At 42.5% G+C, this 27,037-nt stretch overlaps 1 protein-coding gene across 3 annotated transcripts in view; it reads left to right on the top strand.

The window, feature by feature from the left end:
• Window positions 1-19,441, top strand: part of ASB11 (ankyrin repeat and SOCS box containing 11) — a 31,233-nt gene extending 11,792 nt beyond the window's left edge. For 2 of the 3 annotated variants that reach the window (XM_045874955.3, XM_045874966.3), the window contains exons 3-7: window positions 15-122; window positions 3,735-3,885; window positions 6,943-7,077; window positions 8,632-8,823; window positions 18,857-19,441. In XM_045874955.3, the coding sequence (XP_045730911.1) occupies window positions 15-122; window positions 3,735-3,885; window positions 6,943-7,077; window positions 8,632-8,823; window positions 18,857-18,981 (711 nt within the window). In that variant the 3' untranslated portion in view covers window positions 18,982-19,441. The remainder of the gene's footprint in view (window positions 1-14; window positions 123-3,734; window positions 3,886-6,942; window positions 7,078-8,631; window positions 8,824-18,856) is intronic. The other variant, XM_045874975.3, reaches the window with a different exon arrangement.
• Window positions 19,442-27,037: the final 7,596 nt, after the last annotated feature.

The raw sequence follows: 27,037 nt of genomic DNA, 5'->3' as shown, positions 1-27,037 counted from the left end.
TCTCCAAATTCTAGGGTGTCAACGTGAACCTCGTGACCATTAACCGGGTCTCTTCGCTCCACGAGGCGTGCCTTGGAGGCCACGTAGCCTGCGCTAAAGCCTTATTGGAAAAGGGCGCGCACGTGAGTCCTGCCCCCCCGCCCCCCGCGGCTCTGCCCAGGTGCACCTGCTAGCGTCTACAGAGATGCTACCTTCCGGACGGTGCACCCCCTGGGGGTGTAGGCAGGTCTGGCCCTGTCTGCATGCACGTTCCTGAGCCACTGACAGACACACTGCGGGTCCCTCCCCTCTTCAGCCTCTGTGCCCGTGGGCGAACATTCCAATGAGGTAATTCACAGGAATCTTTGAAAATTGTGATGCTAAATTTCAAAAGAGCAACTGGAACTGAAGTTATCTGAAAACCGATCTTGGGAAATTGATTGGGAAACATTGGAAAGAACACAAATTAAACGAACAACGACAGAGACAATGCAACACCCTAAACCAACTTTTCCTTGAGCAAAATCATCACATGAGCTTTTAGTAAATAATACATTGAAAAAAATCCAACAGAATTAACTTTATCTTATTTTAAAATTCTACCCTTATTTCTCTTTTTCTTTTGTATATTTATTTTATTTATATATATATTTTTTAAGATTTTATTTATTTATTTGACAGAGAGACACAACGAGAGAGGGAACACAAGCAGGGGGAGTGGGAGAGAGAGAAGCAGGCTTCCCGTGGAGCAGGGAGCCCGATGCGGGGCTCGATTCCAGGACTCTGGGATCATGACCTGAGCCGAAGGCAGACGCTTAACGGCTGAGCCACCCAGGCGCCCCTATTTTTATATTATTTTTTAACTCCAGTGTAGTTAACATACAGCGTTATATTAGTTTCAGGTGTACAATATGGTGATTCAATGCTGCCACACATCACCCAATATCCTTAGTTCAAGGCTAAGGAGTAGCTGAGGTGCTGTGTGTAATAAACATATCACAGTAGAATTGTAAAATTAAAACTTTTGAAAATCTCAGTGACGTTTATTTAGTTTCCAGCTATCATTTTGTTGCTAATTTTTAAAAAAGATTTTATTTATTTATTGGACAGAGAGAGAGAGAGAGAGAACACAAGCAGGGGGAGCGGCAGGCAGAGGGAGAGGGAGAAGCAGGCTCCCAGCTGAGCAGGGAGCCCGACGCGGGGCTCGGTCCCAGGACCCTGGGACCACGACCTGAGCCAAAGGCAGACACTTAACCAACTGAGCCACCCAGGTGCCCTGCTAATTTTGGTTTTTAAATTCAGTCCCTGTGTTCTTTGTTTCATGAGCTGCAATGTTTTTAAATGCTTACAGGAGATTTTCTTAGCATTTTATGTGGAAGTTGGGTTTCTACATGTAGAACTGAATATGAAAGTCTTTCTTGGGCAAAGCGATGTTCCTGATGCCGTAGTGGTCGTGTATTTTTATTAGGTTACCACTTAGTCAATTCACGTGTAATGATGAGGGTGAGGTTGGGTGTGGGCCATTTCCCTTTTTTAAAGATTTATTTGTTGATTTATCTATTTATTTTAGGTGGGGGGAGGGGCAGAGGGCGAGGGAGAGAAAGAAACCCAAGCAGACTCTGCGATGAGTGCAATGCGGGGCTCGATCTCGTGACCCTGAGACCATGACCTGAGCCCAAACCAAGAGTCGGATGCTTAACCGACTGCACCAGCCAGGTGCCCCAGAGGCCCCTTTCCTTCTGTTGGTGGAAAAGAGCAAACAACATCGGGTTGTAGAGGACTGTGTACTGGTACAACGCTGGGAGGTTTTGTGGAGGACAAAGAAAAGAATAAGACACGGTCCCTTGGTTTTGGCAATCTTATGAGGGAAGAGTTGATAAATATTGTATTATTTAACATTTAAATCGGAAGGAGAGAAAGAATCAAAACGTTGGTCCATCAGTAGAAAATTCCTCACAATTGGCAGCCCTGTGGGTGCCTCAAATTCAGTGCATCTGAAACTATGCTTAGGATGCTCTTCCCTCAGGGACCAGCCCTCCTCTGGCCCGCCCAGTCTCCACGACCGGCGAGACACATCCCCGCTTTCCCACCTTCCAAACCTGGGCTCAGCCTGGATCTTCCCTCTCCCCCGCTAACTAATCCCCACAGCCTGCTCATTTTCTTCCGAAATACTTCTCAAGTCGCTACTCTTTTGTCTTGCTCCTAGAGTGATCTAAAGCTCCCATTACTGTATCAAAATCATCTGTGTCTCTGTGGGTCTTCCCTGATAGAATTCAACTGATCCTGGAGAGGCAATTGTCTTCCTTGCCTTTGCTTCTGAAACACTGGCGCCTAATAGGCGCTCAATAAATGTTTGCTGACCTGAACTGAGAAACTTAGGAAATCAAATTTGAAGGCTTCGGGACTGAGGATGAGGATGATTCTCAGTAAAAACAAATCAAATGAAACCAGCCCCACCAAATCTTTTTCAGGAAAAATGTAAATAGGTTAGAAATCCCTAGACTATATGAATTCACACACATTTTGCCCTGCCCTTGTCTGTCTCTGCCACCTTAGCATCTCCTCTTTCACTTTCTATTTTAACAGGGGCTATCCTGGCACTGTGGAGAAATATCTTTTGTTTTTTTTTTTTTTTTTTAAGATTTTATTTATTTATTTGAGAGAGAGAGAGAGAGAGAGAGAGAATGAGCGGGGGGAGGGGCAGGAGGAGAGGGACAAGCAGACTCCTGGCTGAGTGGGGAGCCATACACTGGGCTTGATCTCAAGACCCTGAGATCATGACCTGAGCCGAAATCAGATGCTTAAACCAACTGAGCCACCCAGGCGCCCCCTTTTTTTGGTTTCTGAAACAAGAAAATTTAGGATCCTGATTATCACAAGCATATATACTCAGTTGTTAAGGCAAATGGTTTGACATCAAGCCTTCATTGTCCTCCATTTCAATCCTGTCAGAGGCTCTCCACCCGAATGCCTTGGTTCCCTGATGTTCATTCCAATCTATTGCTAATACTCAAAGATGGCTCCCACATCCTTGGAAGGCAGCAAGGGTTGTTGGAGACACCATGTTGATGGCTATTTTCTTTGTGACTTTGGCTTGATCTCGATCTCTTTTTTTTTTTTGCAAGCACAGATTTGAGGACCTTGTTTCTCCAGCATTTTTGGTTCCTGCCATGTTTGTTCATGATTGGGAGCGGGAGTCAGATCCTTATTAATGGGAAGTGAAAATAATTGTTGTTGCAAATGCTTAAATGCTTACTGGGCACCAGGCAATGTTCTAAGTGTTTAACACATAACAACTCACTTGATCCACCCAATAACCTCATGAGGTAGATTCTTTTATGGTTCTCATTTAAGGAAACTGAGGCACAGAAAGTTAGTATTCCAACCAAGATCTCTGACCAGATAGAAGAGAGGGTGCTGGGACTTGAACCCAACCAAGCTAATGATTCCAGAAGCCATGTTCTTAACCACCAAGGAGGGTAACCCCTCAATGATTAGGAGGCTCCTAAGAGACTCTGGAATAGCCATGAATACATTTGAAAGCTTTCTCCCATTTTGCCCCACTTGCAATATTACTTATAGGTAAGACTTGATAGGCTACTGGGATCTAAAGAACGTAATTAAGTGTAATGATGTAGCGTTCCCTCGCTCATTCACCGGCCTGGGAAATTCCTCCCTGCAGATGCACAGAGTACACGCTTGGAAACGGTGAGAGAAGCATGACAAATCCCCTGGGTCCCTTTGCTCACCATTAGGTCAACGGAGTGACGGTTCATGGGGCCACGCCCCTGTTCAATGCGTGCCGGAGCGGCAGTGCTGCGTGTGTCGACGTGCTGCTGGAGTTTGGAGCCAAGGCCCAGCCGGAGGCGCACTTGGCTTCACCCATCCACGAGGCAGTCAAGAGAGGTAACGGGGCCATCCCATTGCACACGCCGCATTGGTGGGCTCGCTCCGATCTGCACGAGTCAGTGGTACAGGGGTCACCGTGCAAGGAACACCCAGACCTTCACCGGTAGTCTGTGTGGTGCTTAGAATCCCAGAGCTGCAACTTCAGAGCCCCTGAATCTTCAGGAAGTACCGGTGGGGCATGCAACCGCCCTTCTTGGGCCCTGGGAACAGTTTTCTGTCTCAGGAGTCGCATTTCCTAGGGAGTCAGTCTCTCCGCAGCCCTTTCTCGAAGCTCTTTGCTGGTGTTTTGCGGGCAGCTGGCCCAGTCAAGCCTGCGGGGGTGACTTCCATGAGTCGTACTTTTTGCTTACGTCTCTGTCTTTACTAGAAAAGAACAGCTCTTCTCCCAAATCCCATAAAACATCAGCCACTAAAATAAATGATGAAAGCGTCTGAAAGCCAAGGCTGATAGGAGCCCTAATGGAAGATTAAATATAACTGTCCACGGCAAGCAATATACTCTTTTGAGATGAGCTGCTGACTTCAAGGTCATTAGTTATTGCAAAGAAATTGCAACTTTAAAAAGCATGGCATTAGACACCTGGAAGTTGATTCTAGACCCCTGTATTCTCAGTTACTTTTGAAATGAGCGAAGAGAGTGAAGTGAAGGTCTTTAAAAACTTTATGCATCCGCTAGACATGAACAAGAAGAGATCACTGAAAGGCCAAGGCCATTTGTCAAAAGTCACACCGAGAGAGCAACATTTCTGTTACTCAGTGGTGGAATTATTCTATTATATTGAGATAAATAAAATGGGGAAGTTAGAACACTGTAGAACAGTGATCTTTGCTGGTCTAATTGGGGATGAAAGTCTTTATTTCCAAAGGCAATAATGAAAGATTTGCCCCGGGTTAATAAACATTGTCATTTGGTAATTTTTTTTTTTTTTTGCAGCAGATTATTTTTTTTCCTGTGCTTTTATTTTTTTCCCCATGTTTTAACAGTTGAAGTATAATTAACGCACAGTACTATATTACTTTCAGGTGTACAAAACAGTGATTCAACACCTCCATACATCACCCAGTGTACTCTTCATCCCCATCGCCTGTTTCACCTAGCCCTCCACTCCCCTCCCCTCTGGCAACTGGCAGTTTGTTCCCTGTATTTGAGTCTGGTTTTTTTTGTTTTTTGTTTTTTGTTTTTTCCGTTTGTGGATTACTTTAAATGAAACAAAAGACCCAAATCTCAATGTATCTATTTATGGTTTTGATGTCTTACATGTATTTAATAAACATTTATTGATTAATAACTGATGCTGGTCATTTTCCAAACTCCAAGTACATCCTTTAAGTTGAAGGGAAATGGCCTACTTTGGAAATGATCTAAAAGTCTTAAAAAACTTTTTTTAAGGTTGATTTGAAGTAAAAGTTCATCCGTTTGTTGCATTTCCATCCGAACATTTAAAAATAGATAAATATTGGGAATGGTTTGAATTACTGAAGTAATTCTGCAGTACTTGGATGGTTTTATGTTGGAGTGTTTGCTATCTATGTGCCTACAAAATACATACATGCTTATCATAAACACATCAATTCATGTGTCTATGTATTCTTTTCTGTATCTACAAGCATGTTAGGGACCATCATCCACAGGATGGAAGAACAAATAACAAATTCATTATTTTAGATGCTGTTATATTAGTGCTAATCATTTATATATTAATTTTGTAATTAATGAGTGTTGTGAGTACTTAAATTTAACTCAGACCAGGCTCAGTTTCTTCTGCAAAGAAAAAGAAAGAAAAAAAAATTAAAAGGACAGGAATTATTTAAAAATGTTTATTAGATGCCCTGTATTTACCAGGCAGTTTTAGGTACTGACTAGATATTTTTTCTGGATTTTTTAAACATCTGCCAACAGAGTAGGTCAGTCTGAGTCCATGCTTTGACATATTGATGCTATAATCCCAGTATAATATTTACTTATGTGAACAAATAGTTTGGATCCATAGGATCCTCATTTGTACATTTTTTTAAAAATTTTTTTTAAAGATTTTATTTATTTATTTGAGAGAGAGAGAGAGAATGAGAGACAGAGAGCATGAGAGGGAGGAGGGTCAGAGGGAGAAGCAGACTCCCTGCCGAGCAGGGAGCCCGATGCGGGACTCGATCCCAGGACTCCAGGATCATGACCTGAGCCGAAGGCAGTCGCTTAACCAACTGAGCCACCCAGGCGCCCCTCATTTGTACATTTTAATGCATATTTTTATTTAATTTAGCATTTGTGATAAATCAAGCAGGTTTGAGAAGAAGCTTGCTTTTATGTTATCTTATAAAAAAAAGATTAGTGAAGTGATGGTAAGATTTTTTTTTAAGAAAACACTTAAATCTTCAAAGAGAACACTCTTTATAAGCTCCCATCAATTCCTCAGAAGTATTTGGTCCTGATCAAATCATTCGTATGCTGCAAATGAATCAAGTCTATTCATTGGGCAGCCTCTCCAAGGACAATGCTTGTCTACATACTTCTTGTTAGCCACTGAATTTGAAAGTGCAGTTAAATATATCCTATATTTGAGGATTTGAAAGTGCAGTTCAATATATTCTATATTCAAGGCTTTTTATTCTCAGAGGTGTCTTCCAGGTTAACCAAAATAAGGAGGTGCAACCATACATGGGTGAAGAAGAGAATGAGAGATCTGTAATGGAGAGGGATCAGGGCTGGGCCTTGCATTTGAGTGCTGGCTTTTTCAGGGTAATAATAGGATGAGTCGTTCACCCCTCTGCATCCTGCAGCCTCTATTTATAAACTGGTGGCTTCACTGTAGAGAGCCCTTAGTCTAGTTGGAGGTACCTCAAGGGCTGCAAAGGGGAATTTAAGTGGGGAAGTATGGGCATGCTTTTCTTTTTAATGGTTTTGATTTTGGAGTTTTCTAGGATTTCTCCACCAATTTTTTTCTGCTTAAAAAAAAATCTAGGTTATTTCTAAAACCCATTACAGATAAGCAATTCTATAGTTCTATAAATAGTCAATATTTCCCTTACTTGAGTAAGGTTACCTTTTTTTCCCACCAGGTCATAGAGAGTGCATGGAGATCCTGCTGGCAAATAACGTTAACATTGACCAAGAACTGCCTCAGCTTGGAACTCCCCTGTATGTGGCCTGCACCTACCAGAGGGTAGACTGTGTGAAGAAACTTCTAGAATTAGGTAATTTCCAGAAATCTTTTTATGAGAGGAACCTATTAACTTTGTTGGTTTTCCATGGCTTTAAAGACAAAGTTCTTGGGTGCCCGGGTAGCTCAGATGGTTAAGCGTCTGCCTTCGGCTCAGGTCATGATCTCAGGGTCCTGGGATCGAGTCCCGCATCGGGCTCCCTGCTCAGCGGGGAGCCTGCTTCTCCCTCTGCCTCTCTCTCTCTCTCTCTGTCTCTTATGAATAAATAAATAAAATCTTTTAAAAAAAGATAAAGACAAAGTTCTTGTCAGGCTGGACAAAATTCTGACAGTATTTGATGTTTGAATGCTCGAAACAACTTTTCCAGAGAAATGAATGTCTACTTCCTTTGATATTGTCTCCATTTACCTGGTCTGGTTCTCCTTGATGGTTTCAAGAGAGAGCAAGAGTGTCTTTTCCATAAGTGCTAGTGGGAAAAAAACAATTTTATTTCATTGGCTCTTTTTGAGTCACATGCCCATCTCTGAGCCAATCATAGTGGCCAGAGGAGTACAATGCATTGATTGGCTTAGGCCTAGATTTCAGTCTCCACTGAAGTTGTTGGGCTTCACTGGAAACACATGAACTGGGAACCACAGGGGATGGTTCCCCAGAGGGAAATCTAGGTGTGGTTATCAGGAAGATGCCCAATAGCAAAAATAACAGACATTTGCCATAGACTCTTTTAGATCAGTCCTGCTAAGATCCTTAGCAACCTCTTTATTTTTATTTTTCATTATTTTTTTAAAAAGATTTTAAAATTTATTTGAGAGGTGAGGGGAGGGGCGGAGGAAGAGAGAGAGAGAGAGAGAGAGAGAGGATCTCAAGCAGACTCCCCTCTGAGCATGGAGCCCAATGCCGGACTCGATCTCACGACCCTGAGATCATGATCTGAGCCAAAATCAAGAGTCGGATCCTTAACCGACTGAGTCACCCGGGTGCCCCCTTAGTAACCTTTTTAATTCTAAAAGGCATAACAAAAACTGGGAGTCCAGGGAAAAGTAGAATGTCTTGAACTATTATTTGGTAAAAGATTCCCCAAACGTAGCTACCGACATAAAGGTAGAGTCTGTACTATGAATCTTTAAATCAGAATTTTTATCTCTAAGATTTTTTTTGTCTTTTTCATCCCCCATCATTTACTACTCCCTGTAGTAGTTCAGAAACCTTTTTTTTTTTTGAGCCCAGAATAAGAGAAATACTAAAGAAACTTCACTTTCCCCTTTGCCAAAACCCAAAATAATAATTCTGAGTAGAAGGAGCTGCAAATATTTAATTTTGTTCGTCACACAGTTCATACGGGAAAGCAAGTAACATATTTTAAATGACTAAAAATTTCTTTCTTCACTTTTCTCATCAAAATAGTTTGCGGCGGTCTGAGTAGCCATCGCTGAGGTTCTGGGCTTAAGTCGTGTATTTCCAAACATCTGTCAAGCACGTCATGACATTGCAGATACCTTTGCAGATATCTCCAGCTACTGTATTTGCAGCTCCTGGTATTTCCACGGTAACGTTTCGCGTTGGCTTGTGGTCATCTGCTTTCTTCAGGAGCCAGTGTGGACCGCGGCCAACATCTGGACACTCCCCTGCATGCGGCGGCGAGGCAGTCCAGCGTGGAAGTCATCCACCTGCTAGCTGACTACGGGGCTCCCCTAAAGCGCAGGAACGCCGGGGGCAAAAGCGCGCTGGATCTGGCCGCTCCCAACAGCAGCGTGGAGCAGGCACTCCTGCTCCGGGAAGGTAAGGAAGGGCTGGGTGGGCCTTTCTCCTCCATAAGCACGTCGGCTCTCTCTCCTTCCTGTCTTATCTCTGGACTGTCTTACCTTTGGCCTTTTCTCTGTTTAATTGGGCGTGTGGCAGGCCGCAGGTGTCACTTGTGTCGCTGCCGAGATTTTATAGGCTGTATCTATTCACTTATCACAGAAGGGCATTTATACGGCTGGTATGTCCCTGTGGATTTTCTGTAACGAGAAAATAATCAGAGAACTTGGTTTTCACCACGAGGAGCTCGAACTGCTGCATCTGTCCTGGCGTAAGCGTGCAACTGAGTACACCAAAACTGTGCTTTGTCATATTCGGGGTAATTAGCGATACTTGAGCTAGAGGCTGTAGGGTGGACACAGAGTGCGTATTTCGGACGCGGGACTAAACAGCGAAATTGCTTGCCAGATCGGTTTCTCCAGATCAGGGAGTAGGTGGATCTGTGCCCTCCATTGCCTCGCTCCCATTTCCACCACGGGCTAACGGAGCTACAGACGCCAGAGGAGAGAAGGCAAGTCTCTAAAATGCGCTGTATTCCAGATTCAAAAGCGAGCCATGCTAAGTCCATACAGAAAGAGAATATTATCTTAGCCTATACTGATCATTTGTATGCTTGGGAGACTCTTAAAGAATAATAGTAATTATTCAGCGTTATGCATGTGTCAGGCGCTGAGCTAAATTTGAAAATTAGATGAATCTCCCTGAATTGTGGAAACTTAAAAGCAGGGAGAACTTTAGAGTAACTTGTGCTAACCCAGTTGCAAATGGGAAAAGAGCAGCATAAAGATACTGGCTTGCAGAAGGTCATATGTATGACTCCTCAGAAGAACTAGGATTCCAGCCAAGCAGTCTGACCCCGGAACACATACTCTTAATGTTATGCTGGCCCAATCCTAAACCTTCTGAAACAGTTTCTGGGGGAGACGGGTTTTACTTTACTCACCAGTCCCATTTTATGAGACCACCCTCACGTCTTCTATACCTTCCAAGTGGAAAGCTTGGTTCAATAATTGTAGGCATACTTTCTAGGTCAGTGCTTCCTGAGTTGTGCCGTGAGTACAAATCACCCCGGGGTCTCATTAAAATGCAGATTTGGATCCAGGAGTTCTGTGGTGGGGTCTAGACTCTGTACACCCACCGGGTTCCCAGGTGCGGCTACTGCATCAAAAATGTTTCCAGGTCCAGGATTTAGATTTCTTTTTTTTTTTTTATATTGTTTCATACAAGCTCATTTTCTTTTTTTTCTATTTATTTATTTATTATTATGTTATGTTAATCACCATACATTACATCATTAGTTTTTGATGTAGTGTTCCATGATTCATTGTTTGTGCATAACACCCAGTGCTCCATGCAGAACGTGCCCTCCTCAATACCCATCACCGGGCTAACTCATGCCCCCACCCCCTCCCCTCTAGAACCCTCAGTTTGTTTTGCAGAGTCCATCGTCTCTCATGGTTCATCTCCCCCTCCGATTCCCCCCCTTCATTCTTCCCTTCCTGCTATCTTCTTCTTCTTCTTCTTCTTTTTTTTTTTTAACATATAATGTATTATTTGTTTCAGAGCTACAGGTCTGTGATTTAACAGTCTTGCACAATTCACAGCACTCACCATACCACATACCCTCCCCAATGTCTCCCCACCCTATTCCTCCCACCCCCCCATCACTCCACCAACCCTCAGTTTCCTGAGATGAAGAATTCCTCATATCAGTGAGGTCATATGATACATGTCTTTCTCTGATTGACTTATTTCACTCAGCATAACACTCTCCAGTTCTATCCACGTCATTGCAAACGGCAAGATTTCATTCCTTTTGATGGCTGCATAATATTTCATTGTATATATATATACCACCTCTTCTTTATCCATTCATCTGTTGATGGACATCTTGGCTCTTTCCACAGTTTGGCTATTGTGGACATTGCTGCTATAAACATCGGGGTGCACGTACCCCTTCGGATCCCTACATTTGTATCTTTGGGGTAAATACCCAGTAGTGCAATTGCTGGGTCGTAGGGTAGCTCTATTTTCAACTTTTTGAAGAACCTCCATACTGTTTTCTAGAGTGGCTGCACCAGCTTACAATCCCACCAACAGTGTAGGAGGGTTCCCCTTTCTCCGCATCCCCGCCAACATCTGTCATTTCCTGACTTGTTAATTTTAGCCATTCTGACTGGTGTGAGGTGATATCTCATTGAGATTTGGATTTGGATTTCCCTGATGCCGAGCGATGTTGAGCACTTTTTCATGTCTGTTGGCCATTTGTATGTCTTCTTTGGAAAAATGTCTGTTCATGTCTTCTGCCCATTTCTTGATTGGATCATTTGTTATTTGGGTGTTGAGTTTCAGAACTTCTTTATAGATTTTGGATAGTAGCCCTTTACCTGATAGGTAATTTGCAAATATCTTCTCCCATTCTGTTGGTTGTCTTTTGGTTTTGCTGACTGTTTCTTTTGCTGTGCAAAAGCTTTTTATCTTGATGAGGTCCCAATAGTTCATTTTTGCCCTTGCTTCCCTTGCCTTTGGCGATGTTTCTAGGAAGAAGTTGCTGCGGCTGAGGTCGAAGAGGTTGCTGCCTGTGTTCTCCTTTAGGATTTGGATGGACTCCTGTCTCACATTGAGATCTTTCAACCATTTGGAGTCTATTTTTGTGTGTGGTGTAAGGAAATGGCCCAGTTTCATTCTTCTGCATGTGGCTGTCCAACTTTCCCAACACCATTTGTTGAAGGGACTGTCTTTTTTCCATTGGACATTCTTTCCTGCTTCGTCAAAGATTAGTTGACCATAGAGTTGAGGGTCCATTTCTGGGCTCTCTATTCTGCTCCATTGATCTATGTGTCTGTTTTTGTGCCAGTACCATGCTGTCTTGATGATGACAGCTTTGTAATAGAGCTTGAAGTCTGGAATTGTGATGCCGCCAGCTTTGCTTTTGTTTTTCAACATTCCTCTGGCTATTCGGGGTCTTTTCTGATTCCATACAAATTTTAGGATTATTTGTTCCATTTCTTTGAAAAAAGTGGATAGTATTTTGATATGGATTGCATTGAATGTGTAGATTGCTCTAGGTAGCATTGACATCTTCACAATATTTGTTCTTCCAATCCATGAGCATGGAACGTTTTTCCATTTCTTTGTGTCTTCCTCAATTTCTTTCATGATTATTTTATAGTTTTCTGAGTACAGATCCTTTGCCTCTTTGGTTAGATTTATTCCTAGGTATCTTATGGTTTTGGGTGCAATTGTAAATGGGATTGACTCCTTAATTTCTCTTTCTTCTGTTTTGTTGTTGGTGTATAGGAATGTCACTGATTTCTGTGCATTGATTTTATATCCTGCCACTTCACTGAATTCCTGTATGAGTGCCAGCAGTTTTGGGGTGGAGTCTTTTGGGTTTTCCACATAAAGTATCATATCATCTGCAGAGAGTGAGAGTTTGACTTCTTCTTTGCTGATTGGGATGCCTTTTATTTCTTTTTGTTGTCTGATTGCTGTGGCTAGGACTTCTAATACTATGTTGAATAGCAGTGGTGATAGTGGACATCCCTGCCGTGTTACTGACCTTAGGGGGAAAGCTCTCAGTTTTTCCCCATTGAGGATGATATTCGCTGTGGGTTTTTCATCGATGGCTTTTATGATATTGAGGTATGTACCCTCTATCCCTACACTCTGAAGAGTTTTGATCAAGAAAGGATGCTGTACTTTGTCAAATGCTTTTTCTGCATCTATTGAGAGGATCATATAATTCTTGTTCTTTCTTTTGTTAATGTATTGTATCACATTGATTGATTTGCGGATGTTGAACCAACCTTGTAGCCCAGGGATAAATCCCACTTGGTTGTGGTGAATAATCCTTTTAATGTACTGTTGGATCCTATTGGCTAGTATTTTGGTGAGAATTTTTGCATCCGTGTTCATCAAGGATATTGGTCTGTAATTCTCCTTTTTGATGGGGTCTTTGGTTTGGGGATCAAGGTAATAGTGGCCTCATAAAACGAGTTTGGAAATTTTCCTTCCATTTCTATTTTTTGGAACAGTTTCAGAAGAATAGGTATTAATTCTTCTTTAAATGTTTGGTAGAATTCCCCTGGGAAGCCATCTGGCCCTGGGCTTTTGTTTTTTGGGAGATTTTTGATGACTGCTTCAATTTCCTTAGTGGTTATAGGTCTGTTCAGGTTTTCTATTTCCTCCTGGTTCAGTTTTGGTAGTTGACACATCTCTAGGAATGCATCCATTTCTTCCAGATGATCTAATTTGCTGGCATAGAGTTGCTCATAATATGTTCTTATAATTGTTTGTATTTCTTTGGTGTTGGTTGTGATCTCTCCTCTTTCATTCATGATTTTGTTGATCTGGGTCATTTCTCTTTTCTTTTTGATAAGTCTGGCCAGGGGTTTATCAATTCTTTCAAAGAACCAGCTCCTAGTTTCATTGATCTGTTCTACTGTTCTTTTGGTTTCTATTTCATTGAGTTCTGCTCTGATCTTTATTATTTCTCTTCTCCTGCTGGGTTAGGCTTTATTTGCTGTTCTTTCTGCAGCTCCTTTAGGCGTAGGGTTAGGTTGTGTATTTGAGAACTTTCTTGTTTCTTGAGAAAGGCTTGTATTGCTATATACTTTCCTCTTAGGACTGCCTTTGCTGTATCCCAAAGATTTTGAATAGTTGTGTTTTCATTTTCATTTGTTTCCATGAATTTTTTTTAATTCTTCTTTAATTTCCTGGTTGACCCATTCATTCTTTAGTAGGATGCTCTTTAGCCTCCATGTATTTGAGTTCTTTCCGACTTTCCTCTTGTGATTGAGTTCTAGTTTCAAAGCACTGTGGTCTGAAAATATGCAGGGAATGATCCCAATCTTTTGGTACTGGTTGAGACCTGATTTGTGACCTAGGATGTCATCTATTCTGGAGAATGTTCCCTGGGCACTTGAGAAGAATGTGTATTCTGTTGCTTTGGGATGGAATGTTCTGAATATATCTGTGAAGTCCATTTGGTCCACTGTGTCATTTAAAGTTTTTATTTCCTTGTTGATCTTTTGCTTAGATGATCTGTCCATTTCAGTAAGGGGGATGTTAAAGTCCCCCACTATTATTGTATTGTTGTCGATGTGTTTCTTTGCTTTTGTTATTAATTGGCTTATATAATTGGCTGCTCCCATGTTAGGGGCATAGATATTTACAATTGTTAGATCTTCTTGTTGGATAGACCCTTTAAGTAGGATATAGTGGCCTTCCTCATCTCTTATTATAGTCTTTGGTTTAAAATCTAGTTTGTCTGATATAAGGATTGCCACCCCAACTTTCTTTTGGTGTCCATTAGCATGGTAAATGGTTTTCCACCCCCTCACTTTCAATATGGGGGTGTCTTTGGGTCTAAAATGAGTCTCTTGCAGACAGCATATCGATGGGTTTTGTTTTTTTATCCAATCTGATAGCCTGTGTCTTTTGATTGGGGCATTTAGCCCATTTACATTCAGGGTAACTATTGAAAGATAGGAATTTAGTGCCATTGTATTGCCTGTAAGGTGACTGTTACTGTATATTGTCTGTGTTCCTTTCTGGTCTGTGTTACTTTTAGGCTCTCTCTTTGCTTAGAGAACCCTTTTCAATATTTCTTGTAGGGCTGATTTTGTGTTTGCAAATTCCTTTAGTTTTTGTTTATCCTGGAAGCTTTTTATCTCTCCTTCAATTTTCAATGACAGCCTAGCTGGATATAGTATTCTTGGCTGCATATTTTTCTCATTTAGTGCTCTGAATATATCATGCCAGTCCTTTCTGGTCTGCCAGGTCTCTGTGGATAGGTCTGTTGCCAATAATATTTCTACCATTGTAGGTTACATATCTCTTCTCCCGAGCTGCTTTCAGGATTTTCTCTTTGTCTATGAGACTCGTAAGTTTTACTATTAGATGTCAGGATGTTGACCTATTTTTATTGATTCTGAGAGGGGTTCTCTGTGCCTCCTGGATTTTGATGCCTATTTCCTTCCCCAAATTAGGGAAGTTCTCTGCTGTAATTTGCTCCAATATACCTTCTGCCCCCCTCTCTCTTCTTCTTCTGGGATCCCAATTATTCTAATGTTGTTTCATCTTATGATATCGCTTATCTCTCGAGTTCCGCCCTCATGATCCAGTAGTTGTTTATCTCTCTTTTTCTCAGCTTCTTTATTTTCCATCATTTGGTCTTCTATATCACTAATTCTCTCTTCTGCCTCATTTATCCTAGCAGTTAGAGCCTCCATTTTTGACTGCACCTCATTAATAGCCTTTTTGATTTCAAGTTGGTTAGATTTTAGTTCTTTTATTTCTCCAGAAAGGGTTTCTCTAATAACTTCCATGTTTTTTTCAAGCCCAGCTAGTATCTTTAAAATCATAATTCTGAACTCTAGTTCCGACATCTTACTAATATCTGTATTGATTAGGTCCCTGGCAGTCGGTACTGCCTCTTGTTCTTTTTGTTGAGGTGATTTTTTCCATCTTGTCATTTTGTCCAGAGGAGAATAGATGAATGAGAGAAGAAAATGCTAACAGGGTAACAATGTCCCCAGAAAATATACACTAAACAAATCAGAAAAGACCTGAACCTGGGAGAAAAGAAAGGGAAAGAAAGAAAAAAGAAAAAGAAAAAAAAGAAAAAGATAAAAACAAAACAAAACAAAAAAACAGAATATGATCAAATATGATCAGGCTGGTGCATAGATCAGTGCCACATGCTAGATTTGGGGCATATTTTTGTCTGTTAGAAGAAAGTGCTTCCCAAAATTTTAAAGAAAGGAAAACTTATATATGTACAAAAATAAGGGTTAGTATGATGAGGGGATGGAATATGACTGTAAAGATGAAAATTATAAAAGATTTTATAAAAGGAATTGATAAGAAGTTGGTTGAAAAAAGAAAGAAGAGGATTTAAAAAAAAAAAGAAGAAAAAAGGAAAAAAAAGGGAGAGAATGTGATTAGGCAGGAGACTAGAACAAAGCCATACAGTAGAGATTTAGGGTATATTTTGATCTGTTAGAAGAACTGTATCTCAAAATTTTAAAGAGAGAACAACTTATATATATATATCAAAAATAAGGGTAGCTACTATGAAGGGATAGAATATGACACTAAAAATGAAAAATAAAAAATATTTTTTAAAAAAGGGATTGATAGGATGGTTGAAAAAGGGAAAAAGAAAAATTCAAAAAAAGAACAGTTAAAAAAAATTAACTTTGAAAGACTAAAGAATCATGGTAAAAAAGCCATGAATTCTATGTGCAGTATTCTCCTAGCGCTGGAGTTCTGCCATTGTCATTGATCGGTAAACTTGGTCTTGGCTGGCTGTTCTCGCTGATCTTCTGGGGGAGGGGCCTGTTGCCATGGTTCCTAAATGTCTTTGCCGGAGGCGGAATTGCCCCGCCCTTGCCCGGTCAGGGCTAAGTAATCTGCTCCGGTTTGCTCTCGGGAGCTTTTGTTCCCTGCAAGCTTTCCGTACAGCTTTGGAGGCTGAGGGTGAAAATGGCGGCCTCCCAATCTCTGCCCCGAAGGAGCCGAGAACTCGGGGCCCTGCTCCTCAGTGAACCCCCAGAGAAAAGCAATCAGTCACTCCCGTCTCCCTGGTCTCCAGCCGCACTCTGTGCTCCCCCGGCCTGTGACTGCGCGTTTCTATCTCCGGCACCCGACCCCGTGTGGAGTCTCCAAACCCAGCAGATCCCTGCGGTGCACTCCCGCACCTCTCCTCCCGGGGGAAGAAGGGGAGTCTCCCCGGATCTGCCACTTGTTGGGTCCCTGCTGGAGGAGCAGTGGCCCGAATGTGCCGCGGATCACAGTTTATGGCAACCCCAAGCTGAGAGCCCGCGCCTCGGCTCCGTCTCTGCAGCCGGCTTCCTGCTCCAATACCTGGGAGCTCTGCCGCACTCAGGCACCCCCGGTCTTTCTGTGACCCCGAGGGTCCTGAGACCACACTGTCCCGCGAGGGTTCCACCCCCCGCTTAGCCACTGGAGTGACGTCCCTCAGTGGAGCAGACTTCTAAAAGTTCCGATTTTGTGCTCCATGGCTCTATCACTTGCCAGAAGCGGCAGACGGAGGCCCCTCCCCCACTGTCTATCCTCCCAAATATCGCCTCGGATTCACTTCTCCGCACGTCCTACCTTCCAGTAAGTGGTCGCTTTTCTGTTCAGAGAGTTGTTGCTATTCTTTTCTTCGATCTCCTGTTGAGTTTGTAGGTGTTCAGAATGGTTTGATCCCTATCCAGCTGAATTCCTGGGACCAGATGAAATCCAGGTCTCCTACTCCTCTGCCATCTTCCTCCGCCCCCCCCCCCCATTTAGATTTCTTCTAAGCGAGTTCTTCTGTCCTCTGTTGTCATAAATACAGCTACTTCATCCAGAAGGATGAACACCAGCTCTGTCAGAGTTCACTCTGGTATCTGAGTTTCTGTAGGCAAACTAGACAGTCTGTCTGCGTTACTGTTTTCCAGAGGAGCTTTGGGTGACAGGTAGAGATGCTTTCCATTCTTGCTTCCCAAGATTTTAACTGAGGGCAATTATTTGTTCTTTCTATCACATGAACGCTCCTTGGAAACATCAAATCAAATGTGACCTGGCTATTTGCATAGGCAGTGTGCCATTTCTCATGGGGTGCAGGATCCTATTACAGTAGGATTTTCTTGACAAGGACAACCTTGTGTCATCCAGTAACCACACAGGTCTAATTGAAGATCTCTTTACCGAGACAGTCAGGTTAGGGAATAATGGGAAATTACAAACGCCTCGGTATAAGTAGTGTTCCAGCCCAAACCTCATTTGTCCTACTCAACCATATTTTGGCTCCCCTTACTTTCCTTCAGCCACTCAAAGCCATGGGTGTGATGACTCCATGAGCCTCCTTGAGACTGAGGTTCTCGGGCATAATGGGGGTTAAGCAAGTTGGGTCCTTTCTCTAGATCCTCTGTTGAGCTGGGAGCCTGGCGCAAATGGAGGGTCCCTCCCAATAGGACTTGGGACCCAGCCAGCACCAACTCGTGAGCAGCTAGAGCCAGGAAGTCTAGGAGGCCTCTGTGACCATACAAACCCCAACACCCGCTCGGCAGTTGGCCCTTGCTTGGCAGCTCTGTCTCAGGCTCCTGCCTGCTCAGTGCTTCCATTCAGGTTTTCTTCTCAGCCGGTATTATCACATTCATTGGCATGTACAGTGCATGAATGGAGTGCATTCCCTTTATTTATTTTTCAAATTTTTAATTTAAATTCAATTTAATTAACACATAGTGTATTACTAGTTTCAGAGGTAGACTTCAGTGATTCATCAGTTGCATACAACACCCAGTGCTCATTTCATCCCATGCCCTCCTTAATGCCCATCCCCCAGTTACCCTCTTCCCCCACCCACCTCCCCTCCAGCAACCCTCAGTTTGTTCCCTAGAGTTAAGAGTCTCATGGCTTGCCTCCCTCTCTGTTTTCATCTTATTTTATTTTTCCTTCCCTTCCCCTGTGTTCATCTGTTTTGTTTCTTGAGTTCCACATATGAGTGAAATCATATGGTGTTCGTCTTTCTCTGATGGACTTATTTCGCTTAGCATAATATTACCCTCTAGTTCCATCCACGTCATTGCAAATGGCAAGATTTCCTTCTTTCGGATGGCTGAGTAATATTCTATTGTATACATACACCACATCTTCTTTATCCATTCCTCTGTCAGTGGACATCTGGGCTCTTTCCATAGTTTGGCTACTGTGGACATGAAGTGAATTCCCTTTAGGCCTCACGCTTCATTCCTGGCTTGCCTCTGGTTAGCTTCACTCTTCAATATCACTAATACAATTACATTTAGAGGGTCAACTTAAATGTGTCCCCACCTGGGGGGGGGGCAAACTGGGGTCCCTGTGTGTATTTAATGTCTGCTCCATCATTCTGTAATCCATGTAGAGATCCAGCCTCTCTTAAGCTTGTAGAACATTTTGGCCTCTTCCAGTCCTCTGGTCTTCCCTTCTCCCCCACCCCCACTGCCCTGAGCTTCACACATTTTAATTTTTTCCCCAGGCCCACCTGCTCTTTCCCAGCTCTGCCGCCTGTGTGTTCGGAAGTGCTTGGGTCGAGCATGCCATCAAACCATCCATGAACTCCATCTGCCAGAGCTGCTGGAAAGATTCCTGCTATACCGGTAGCCCCAGCTGGCCGAGGGAAGATACTTGGAAATAAGCAGGTTGTTGCCTGCTGTATCCAGGGTACCTAGTGTAGATGCCCAACCACTAGACTCTAACTATCTTCGAATGAGCTAAGGCAGTTAGTGTAGGTCCCCGATGAACCGGAACACTTGAGGAGTGGAAACTCCTGGTTAATGCTCTCATTAACCAAGGGGCAACCAGGAGCCTTTTTGTCTTTAGCTTTTGTTGTTAAGAAACTTTAAAAGTCTGTGAAGGGGAGTGAAAATAATCTATGTTTAAAGATTCACGCTCTTTAATTATCTAAGGGTCAATATTCTGAATATCATGCAGATACATGTAAATCTGGGCGAATAAGATTATGATGAGTGTACATAATTCAAGATGTGTTCCTGATTTAGTTCCTCCCTCCTTACCCCTTTCTTTCTTTGCTTCTGTGAATAAACCTCTGCTATAATTTTGATTTCCTTGCTATTTATATATACACACATACATATATATATATGTATATATATATATGCTGAATACATTAAGAACATCACAGTTAGCAGAGACTTCCAGTTACCGAGATCCTGGCTGATAAGAGAGATGTTGGAAGAGATTAGCTCACCCAGAAGTTGGAGTCTATCACTCATCACTTCTGATATTAAATGCTGTTCCTTGACGTAAACACTTCTAGGCTCGAGCAACACTGGGCGTTCCCAACTAGCTGAACCCACAGGCACTGTTTGATGCTTGTTGCAACCCAAGCATCTATCAGCTTATTTTCAAAGTCAAGAGCCTCAGGATTTTTGTCTGACATGTTAATGCCAGTCACTGAGATGGGCTCAACGCTGGGTCAATATTATTTCTGTGAGTCTGGACCCCAAGTAAGCTTGATGATTATAATAGAAAACACAACCTTCCCCTCCCCCTCTCTTTTTCTTCTTTTCCACCCCTCCCCTTCTGCTTTCCCCACTGCTAGCCTTTCTTTATCTCCTCCTCCTTTTTGTGAATTCAGAACATGGAAATTGGATAGATTTTTAATTGTTGTAAGTACTACTGTCATGGTTCAGTGACTAGAGTAATATTAGCTTCTAAAAAGAAAATTTTCGGGTCGCCTGGGTGGCTCAGTTGGTTAAGCGACTGCCTTCGGCTCAGGTCATGATCCTGGAGTCCTGGGATCGAGTCCCGCATCGGGCTCCCTGCTTGACAGGGAGTCTGCTTCTCCCTCTGACCCTCCTCCCTCTCATGCTCTCTGTCTCTCATTCTCTCTGTCTCAAATAAATAAATAAAATCTTTAAAAAATAAATAAATAAAATAAAAAGAAAATTTTCTCTCAAATGATCCTAAGTTTGGTCCAAATATGTATTTCCCCCCCCCCCCCCCCCGTTTTTCTAGCCCTTTGATTCTCAACTAGGGACAATTTTGCCCCCCCGCCCCAGGGACATTTGGCCAAGCTTGGAGACATTTTTAGTTGCCACAACTGAGGGAGGGGTGCTACTGACATCTAGTAGGTGGAGATCAGAGATGCAGCTAATCATCCTACTGTGCACAGGGCAGCTCCCCACAGCAAGGAATAATCAGGTCCAAAATGTCAGTAGTGCCGAGATTGAGAAACAGTGCTCTAAAGCTGGGCTATTCGGTACAGGAGCCACAAGACCCATTAGGCTGTTGAGCAGTTGAAATGTGGCTGAATTGAGATGTGCTGTGGTATTAAAAAAAATACCGTGTTTTGAAGATTCAGTACAGAACATGTGAAATATTAATAATTTTGATGTTGATTACACATTGAAATGATAATATTTTGAATGTACTAGGTTAAATAAAATTCATCATTAAAATTAATTCCACTTCTTTTTACTTTTTAAATGTGACTACCATACAATTTTAAATTATACATGTGGCTAGCATATTTCTGTTAGTACAGTTCGAGACCTTTTTCTGATTTTCACAACTTGGGAATATCAAATAAGTTAATTAGTTAACTATCTGGGGAAAAAAGATTAAATTAATTTAAATTCCTATTTAACATCACGTTCCAAAAACAAATCTTGGTTTTTTTGAAAATGTTAAAAAAATTTCAAATGCTCTAAAATACTAGAAGAAAATGTTCATGAATGTCCATGAAAGGGAAGGTCTTTTCTAAGCCTAATATCAAAGGCAGAAACTTTAAAAGAAAATACTGATAAATTAAAATACGTATCATAGATATTCAGTAATTAAAATATGTATCATAGAACATTCAGGAATTGGAGGCTTTCTGTCTTCAAAGTGTTCTCCAGAGTGCATTTTTTGGTCAATGTCTGAGCTCTGTGTTAAGCCCCAGGATGTCCTAGGATATTTCATCCATCCGTGGCCCTGAGGAACGTGAGGATCCTGCTGTTCCATCTACTTTCTGAAACTGCAGACCACGGATTTCACGAATCATTTGTATGGACCTCCCAGCTCTGGTAGGTGTGTTTTGTGCATGTGTGTGGAGGGGGGACACTCTAATTCTGAACTGAGTCCCAAGAGACCACTTACCAGACCGATCCTTCTGATTCCAGAAGGATGTGGACACAGAACAGGTCCAGATCCCTGGGTCTTGGAGCTGTTGCGATGTTTTATGATTTATGAATATAGAGATTGGACATGAAGTAGTCTTTAAATTCCCTGTGAGTCCTACGATCCATCAAGCTAGAGTGAAGCCACCAGATGGAATTTTCTGGTTTATATGATATTAGATTGCTTGCTTTGGGGGGTTCTTAATACTAATCTAGATTATTTCATTTTTCACAGGATGTGGGATGTCTTATTCCCCAAATGGTGTAATTTTCTACAATTTCAATCATATTTGAAGTGCTGTAGGATAACTTTTCAATTAATTCATTAAATACATTTTTACCTGGCATCTGTTATGTTCCAGACACTAAGCCTATGAAAAAGATAGACAAGGTCCTTGCCCTCGACAAGCTAGTAAGTTACTGGAGGCAACAGGGAGTAAGCAACACATACATACATATCATCCTGTCAGGAAAGTGATAAGAAAAATAAAGCAGGCTGAGGTAAAGTGTGATGATGAGAGCTACTGTTTTAGATAAGGTGATTAGGCAAGACCCTGGCAGGGTGACTGAATTGTGAAAGAATTCCTCAGGCATGTGTCTAAAATTTATTAGTTTATTTTTACTGTGAAGGTTTTAGTGACTTTTTTCAGTATATCACATTTGTTGTTTTGTTTTGCTTTCTTTGCCTGGTTTAACGTCATGATCCTGTTATAAGAGTATTTTTGATTCCTGCTTTTCCCCCAAACCATACTGTAATGATCTTCTAAGTTTCAAACGCTTCGAATCTATCCTCTTAAATGGTTGCATCCTATCCCTTAGCTATTTCCATATTGCTGGAATACTTAGATTACTTCTAATTTCTTGCTGTTACAAATACCACTAGAGTGAACTTCATTTTTTTAATAAATCTTTTTAAATGTTTGAGGTAGTTCTTAGAAGATGTTCAGAAGAGGTATCTACCGATTAAGAAAACTGTTTAAAATAATAGTTGGGGCGCCTGGGTGGCTCAGTCAGTTAAGCGTCTGCCTTTGGCTCAGGTCCTGATCCCAGGGTCCTGGGTTCGAGCCCCGCATGGGGCTCCGTGCTCCAGGGGGAGCCTGCTTTTCCCTCTGCCTGCTGCTCCCCCTGCCTGTGCTCTCTCTCTCTCCCTCTTTCTCTCTGTCAAATAAATAAATAAAATCTTTAAAAAAAATAAAAAAATAATAGTTAAAAATAATTGGAAATATTACACAATAAATCACTTTAAGGGAAAAATATTTTCATAACCATACAAATATCCAGTATTACCTATCCATGTACCATGTGTCTCTCTAAGGAGACATGTAATACATCAATCTCTATACCCTGTGTCTGTCTCTCATCTATCTACCCATCCATCATTTATCTGACTCTATCCCTCATCTGCCTTGAGCCATTATTTTAAAGAAAGTAAGCTTGCCTGTTTTATTTGGAGACTTAAGCCTCAACTCTTTCAACATCCCTTAAAATATTTAAAAGGTTGGGTATGTCATTCAACATCTCTGGTTTTCCTGTGTCCTTTGTTAAGGGACGGTTTCTCCCAAAGTGATTCTCCCTGATATTTCTAATACCTCATCAGAGAAATCTGAGGTTTACAGATACTTTTCTCAGCCACAGCGCTCGTGGTAGAGACGACTTGGCGTGCCTGAGGCTGGCACGGGGAGGGAGGAAGGGTGTATGAACAGCTTGCTAGGGAAGGGCGCTTTCAGCGTTGGAGGACCTCCTGAGCTCACCCATCCCAGACCGCCACCAGCGGCTGCTTTCGCTCGGGGTCAGTAATCTCCCTTCTTCAGCCGAGTCGGCACTAGGATGAGCATATGGGACACACTTTAGCCTGTAAAACATGCACACTAGATTTTTAATTTTTATCTGGTACATTTTCCCCCATCACTGTTGTTTTGAAACTTTCCCAGCTTACAGAAAAATGACAAGAATAATACCACGAACATTTGGATACCTGTCACCTCAGTTCACCCATTTTTAGCATTTTGCCACATTTGCTCATCTGTGTGTACGCACACATGTGTATATGTGCGTGCACACGCCTGTAGAATGTATATGTATATAAACCATGTATAATGAATACATATACTAATAATTTTTTTAAAGATTGATTTCTTTTTGAGAGAAGGAATCTCAAGCAGACTCCCCACTGGGCACAGAGCCCAATGAGAGCCTGATCCACGACCCTGAGATCATGACCAGAGCCGAAATCAAGAGTCGGACGCTAAACCTACTGAGCCACCCGGGCACCCCTGTACAAATAATTTTAAATGGGCCATTCATGAATAAACTGTGGAAGTCATGATTCTTCCCCAAGACCAACATTAGCTGAGGCCGAGTGTTGCAAAAAATATCAGGGGGGCACCCAGGAACTCTATCATCGAAGTAAATATTTTAGTGCAATGTTTAAAAAAATTAGATGTTACAGAAAAAAGCCCACGATGACCAAAAATATCAAAAATTTTAATAAAGATGGGCTGTTGTTTGTCTTACAGGCTTAACACAATTGTGCAAGGAGAGGAATGTTTCCAATCAGCTGGAGGTCCTGGGACATATGAGGAATGACAGTGGCTTGTGAACAGATTGGGCAATGAGGGCTTTATATATACTCCTGTGTTTTGACTGTGGAGCTTGCATTAGCTTTTCCTCTTTGATGCACAATGTGTCCAGAGGGGCAGGCATTTCTCCCTCTGCAAGCTGCATGTGGCTCGGCCCTAAGCACTTCAGCAGGCACCTCCTAGGAGCACAGAGATTCTTTTGTATCACCTCCGTGCAGTAATCACATGCAGGAAGCTCGACAGTGATGCACTTGTGACTATGTGATATGAGTCCATATTTAACTTTTGGCGATTGTGCCATTTATGTCTTGTCCCCCCTCTCCCAACACACCCCTAGTCAGGATCTGATCAAGGATCATGTACTGTTGTCTCCTTCGAGCTAGAAAGCCTCCCCACCCCCCCCTTTTGTCTTCCGTGCCATTGGCCTTTTTGAAGAATCCAGCCCCATTGTTATGCAGACTGTTTCTCAATTTTGATTTGCCTGATGGTTTTCCTCAAGAATGCTGCACTCTGTCGGTTTAAAGAACTCATCCTTGTTTGAATCTGGCTGTCCTGCTAGATGGAGTGGGAGTGAGTGCACTCCCAAGTAGCAGCACCAGCTCGCTCAGCGCCAGAGCCAGCTATGCCAGAACAGCACAAACAGCTCGGCTTTTTGTGGGAAGGGCAGACCATTCCACATTATCAGAGGAGATATGTACCTTTTGGGTTTTAAAGGTTTTGTGCTAGAAAAATGGCTGGCTGGAATGACAAGAGGTTTCTGCTCCTGGGCCGACTTTGACTGCTTGGAGGTGACTTTCAAGGCTCCCCAAGGCCTGGCGGGGTGGAGAGTCTGGGAGTCCATGAGTGACGTCAGCTGTGGACATCTGGGTGAGGGGGGCGCAGAGGCACTGGCTGATAAGACTGCACTTGATAAAGAATGACTGTAGCTCATACACATGTAAATCAACTCTATCCTCATATAGACCCTTAAAAATGCATGACTTTCTCTTTTTTTTTTTTTCTAAGATTTTATTTATTTGACAGAGAGATAGAGAACACAAGTAGGCAGAGAGGCAGGCAGAGGGAGAGGGAGAAGCAGGCTTCCTGCCGAGCAAGGAGCCCGATGCGGGGCTCCATCCCAGGACCCTGGGATCATGACCTGAGCCGAAGGCAGCCACTTAACCAACTGAGCCACCCAGGCACCCCTGCATGACCTTCTCTTGTAATGGTTTTTGAATTCCTGACCAGAAGTGTGGTTAAACAGTTAAAAAAAAAAAAAATCAGTCCCCATCCTCCACTATTCACGAGAGGTGACCAACATTATAAATGTAGGGAGAAGGTTAAAAGCTGAGTAATTCCCTCCCAGGTACTAAGGCAACAACCTAGAAATCCCCTTTATTGTCATTTTGGACAATAAACTTAAATTTGGTTATGGAAAAGTGGTATCTTCTTGGAGTTTCATTAAAGGTAAATAAAGAAGCCGTACCAGGAAGATTTTACTCAAAAGAACGGGGTTAATATTCAGGATCCCCATGGTGCCTCTCTGTTTAACTCCTCGTCATCCAGTCTACGTGGGGACTACATTTCTCAGTCTCTGCCAAATGCAGGTTTTATAGTTCTTCGACTCTTTCCTGGTGTTGTAGTGAGCAATGCCTATTATGCCCGTGGCCCGTTCAGTTAATTCTGCAAAGAACCGGAGGGCAGTTTGGCAGAGTTTCTCTCAATCTTAAAAGAACAATTCCAAAATGAAATTTATATTGAGATAATTGTGCATTTGCATGCAGTTGTAAGTGGCAATACAGAGAGGGCTCCTGTGTCTTTGCCCACATTCCCCCAGGGACAGCTTTCTGCAAACCTCTAGTCCAGTGGACCTCGGCCACCGACCTCGTTCAGAGTTCTCCAGTTTGGCTTGTAGTCACTTCTGCGTGTGTCTTTAGTTCTGGACAGATCATCGCATGTGTAGGAGCAAACCCCTGACCCGGCCTTCCCCCTCTTAGGAATGTCTCCTCCAGAAATATTTGCAGTTGTACACACAGCCACTGAGACAAAAATATGGACTGCGGCATTTTTGTGATAGTGAAAGAAATGGTCACAGTCTGCCTCCATCGTAGGGGGATGGTGAGCTAGTTGGGGCCCAATATGGAAAGCTACACAGTAGTGAAGAAAGAAAGGGCCAGCTATATATGCACGGGGAGAGATCTCCAAGATGAAACAAGTGTGAGAGGCATGGGACAAGATGGTAATATAATTACATTTATGGGAAAAATGTAAAGGGATAAGTGTGTGTCCATATGTCTGCACAGAAATACATTTTAAAATGTGAAGGACACTCCTCATGTGGCTGCCACGTGTTTCAGTCAGGGATCCCTCTTTGGCGGTAAAAAAAAATAAAAAAACCCAAAAAAACCTCCACATTCATTTCACAGACAGACTATGCCTGAGACTAACTCAGAGCCTTCCCTCCCTGGGAAGAAAGATGCCCTTGGGACGGCCATCAGCCTAAAGCAGCACCCAGGGATGCGGGGAAACTGGGTCCACCTGAACAAGGACCCGCTGTTTTCGGAAAGGCAAGCCTGTGAAACCTCTCCAGAGTAAAACTTTTTATAATTAACAAAGTAGCAAGTTTCTCCCACACCCCACGGCCCTGCAGCAACCCATTTTCCAATAGCAACCATTAATTATTTATTTAGAAGTTAAAACACAGCGTGGGGAGGAAGGACGAAGCAGGACACTAGGATTTAGGGAAATCCTTGTGGCCAGAGGGAAGAAAATAGAAGTTCTGTCCAAAGGGGCATTTTGGTAACATATAGACACATTTTCCCATAAGAAACTCCCAGAAAAACTGAAACCACATGTGCAGATGGCCTGGGCGTGCTGTGCATGTTGCTGTGCAAGCAATTCAGCAGGGCTGCAGCAAAACCAGCTCTCTCAGCTCTTGGGTTCTGGGGCTTTCTCAACCACGAGAAGCCCCCAAAG

The sequence above is a fragment of the Mirounga angustirostris genome, unplaced genomic scaffold (genome assembly GCF_029215605.1).
Source record: "Mirounga angustirostris isolate CCGP_5_RB_7025 unplaced genomic scaffold, mMirAng1.0.hap1 SCAF_11, whole genome shotgun sequence".
NCBI lineage: Eukaryota > Metazoa > Chordata > Mammalia > Carnivora > Phocidae > Mirounga > Mirounga angustirostris.
The sequence above is the reverse complement of the archived record's forward strand: the minus strand, read 5'-3'. Positions and strand labels throughout refer to the sequence as shown.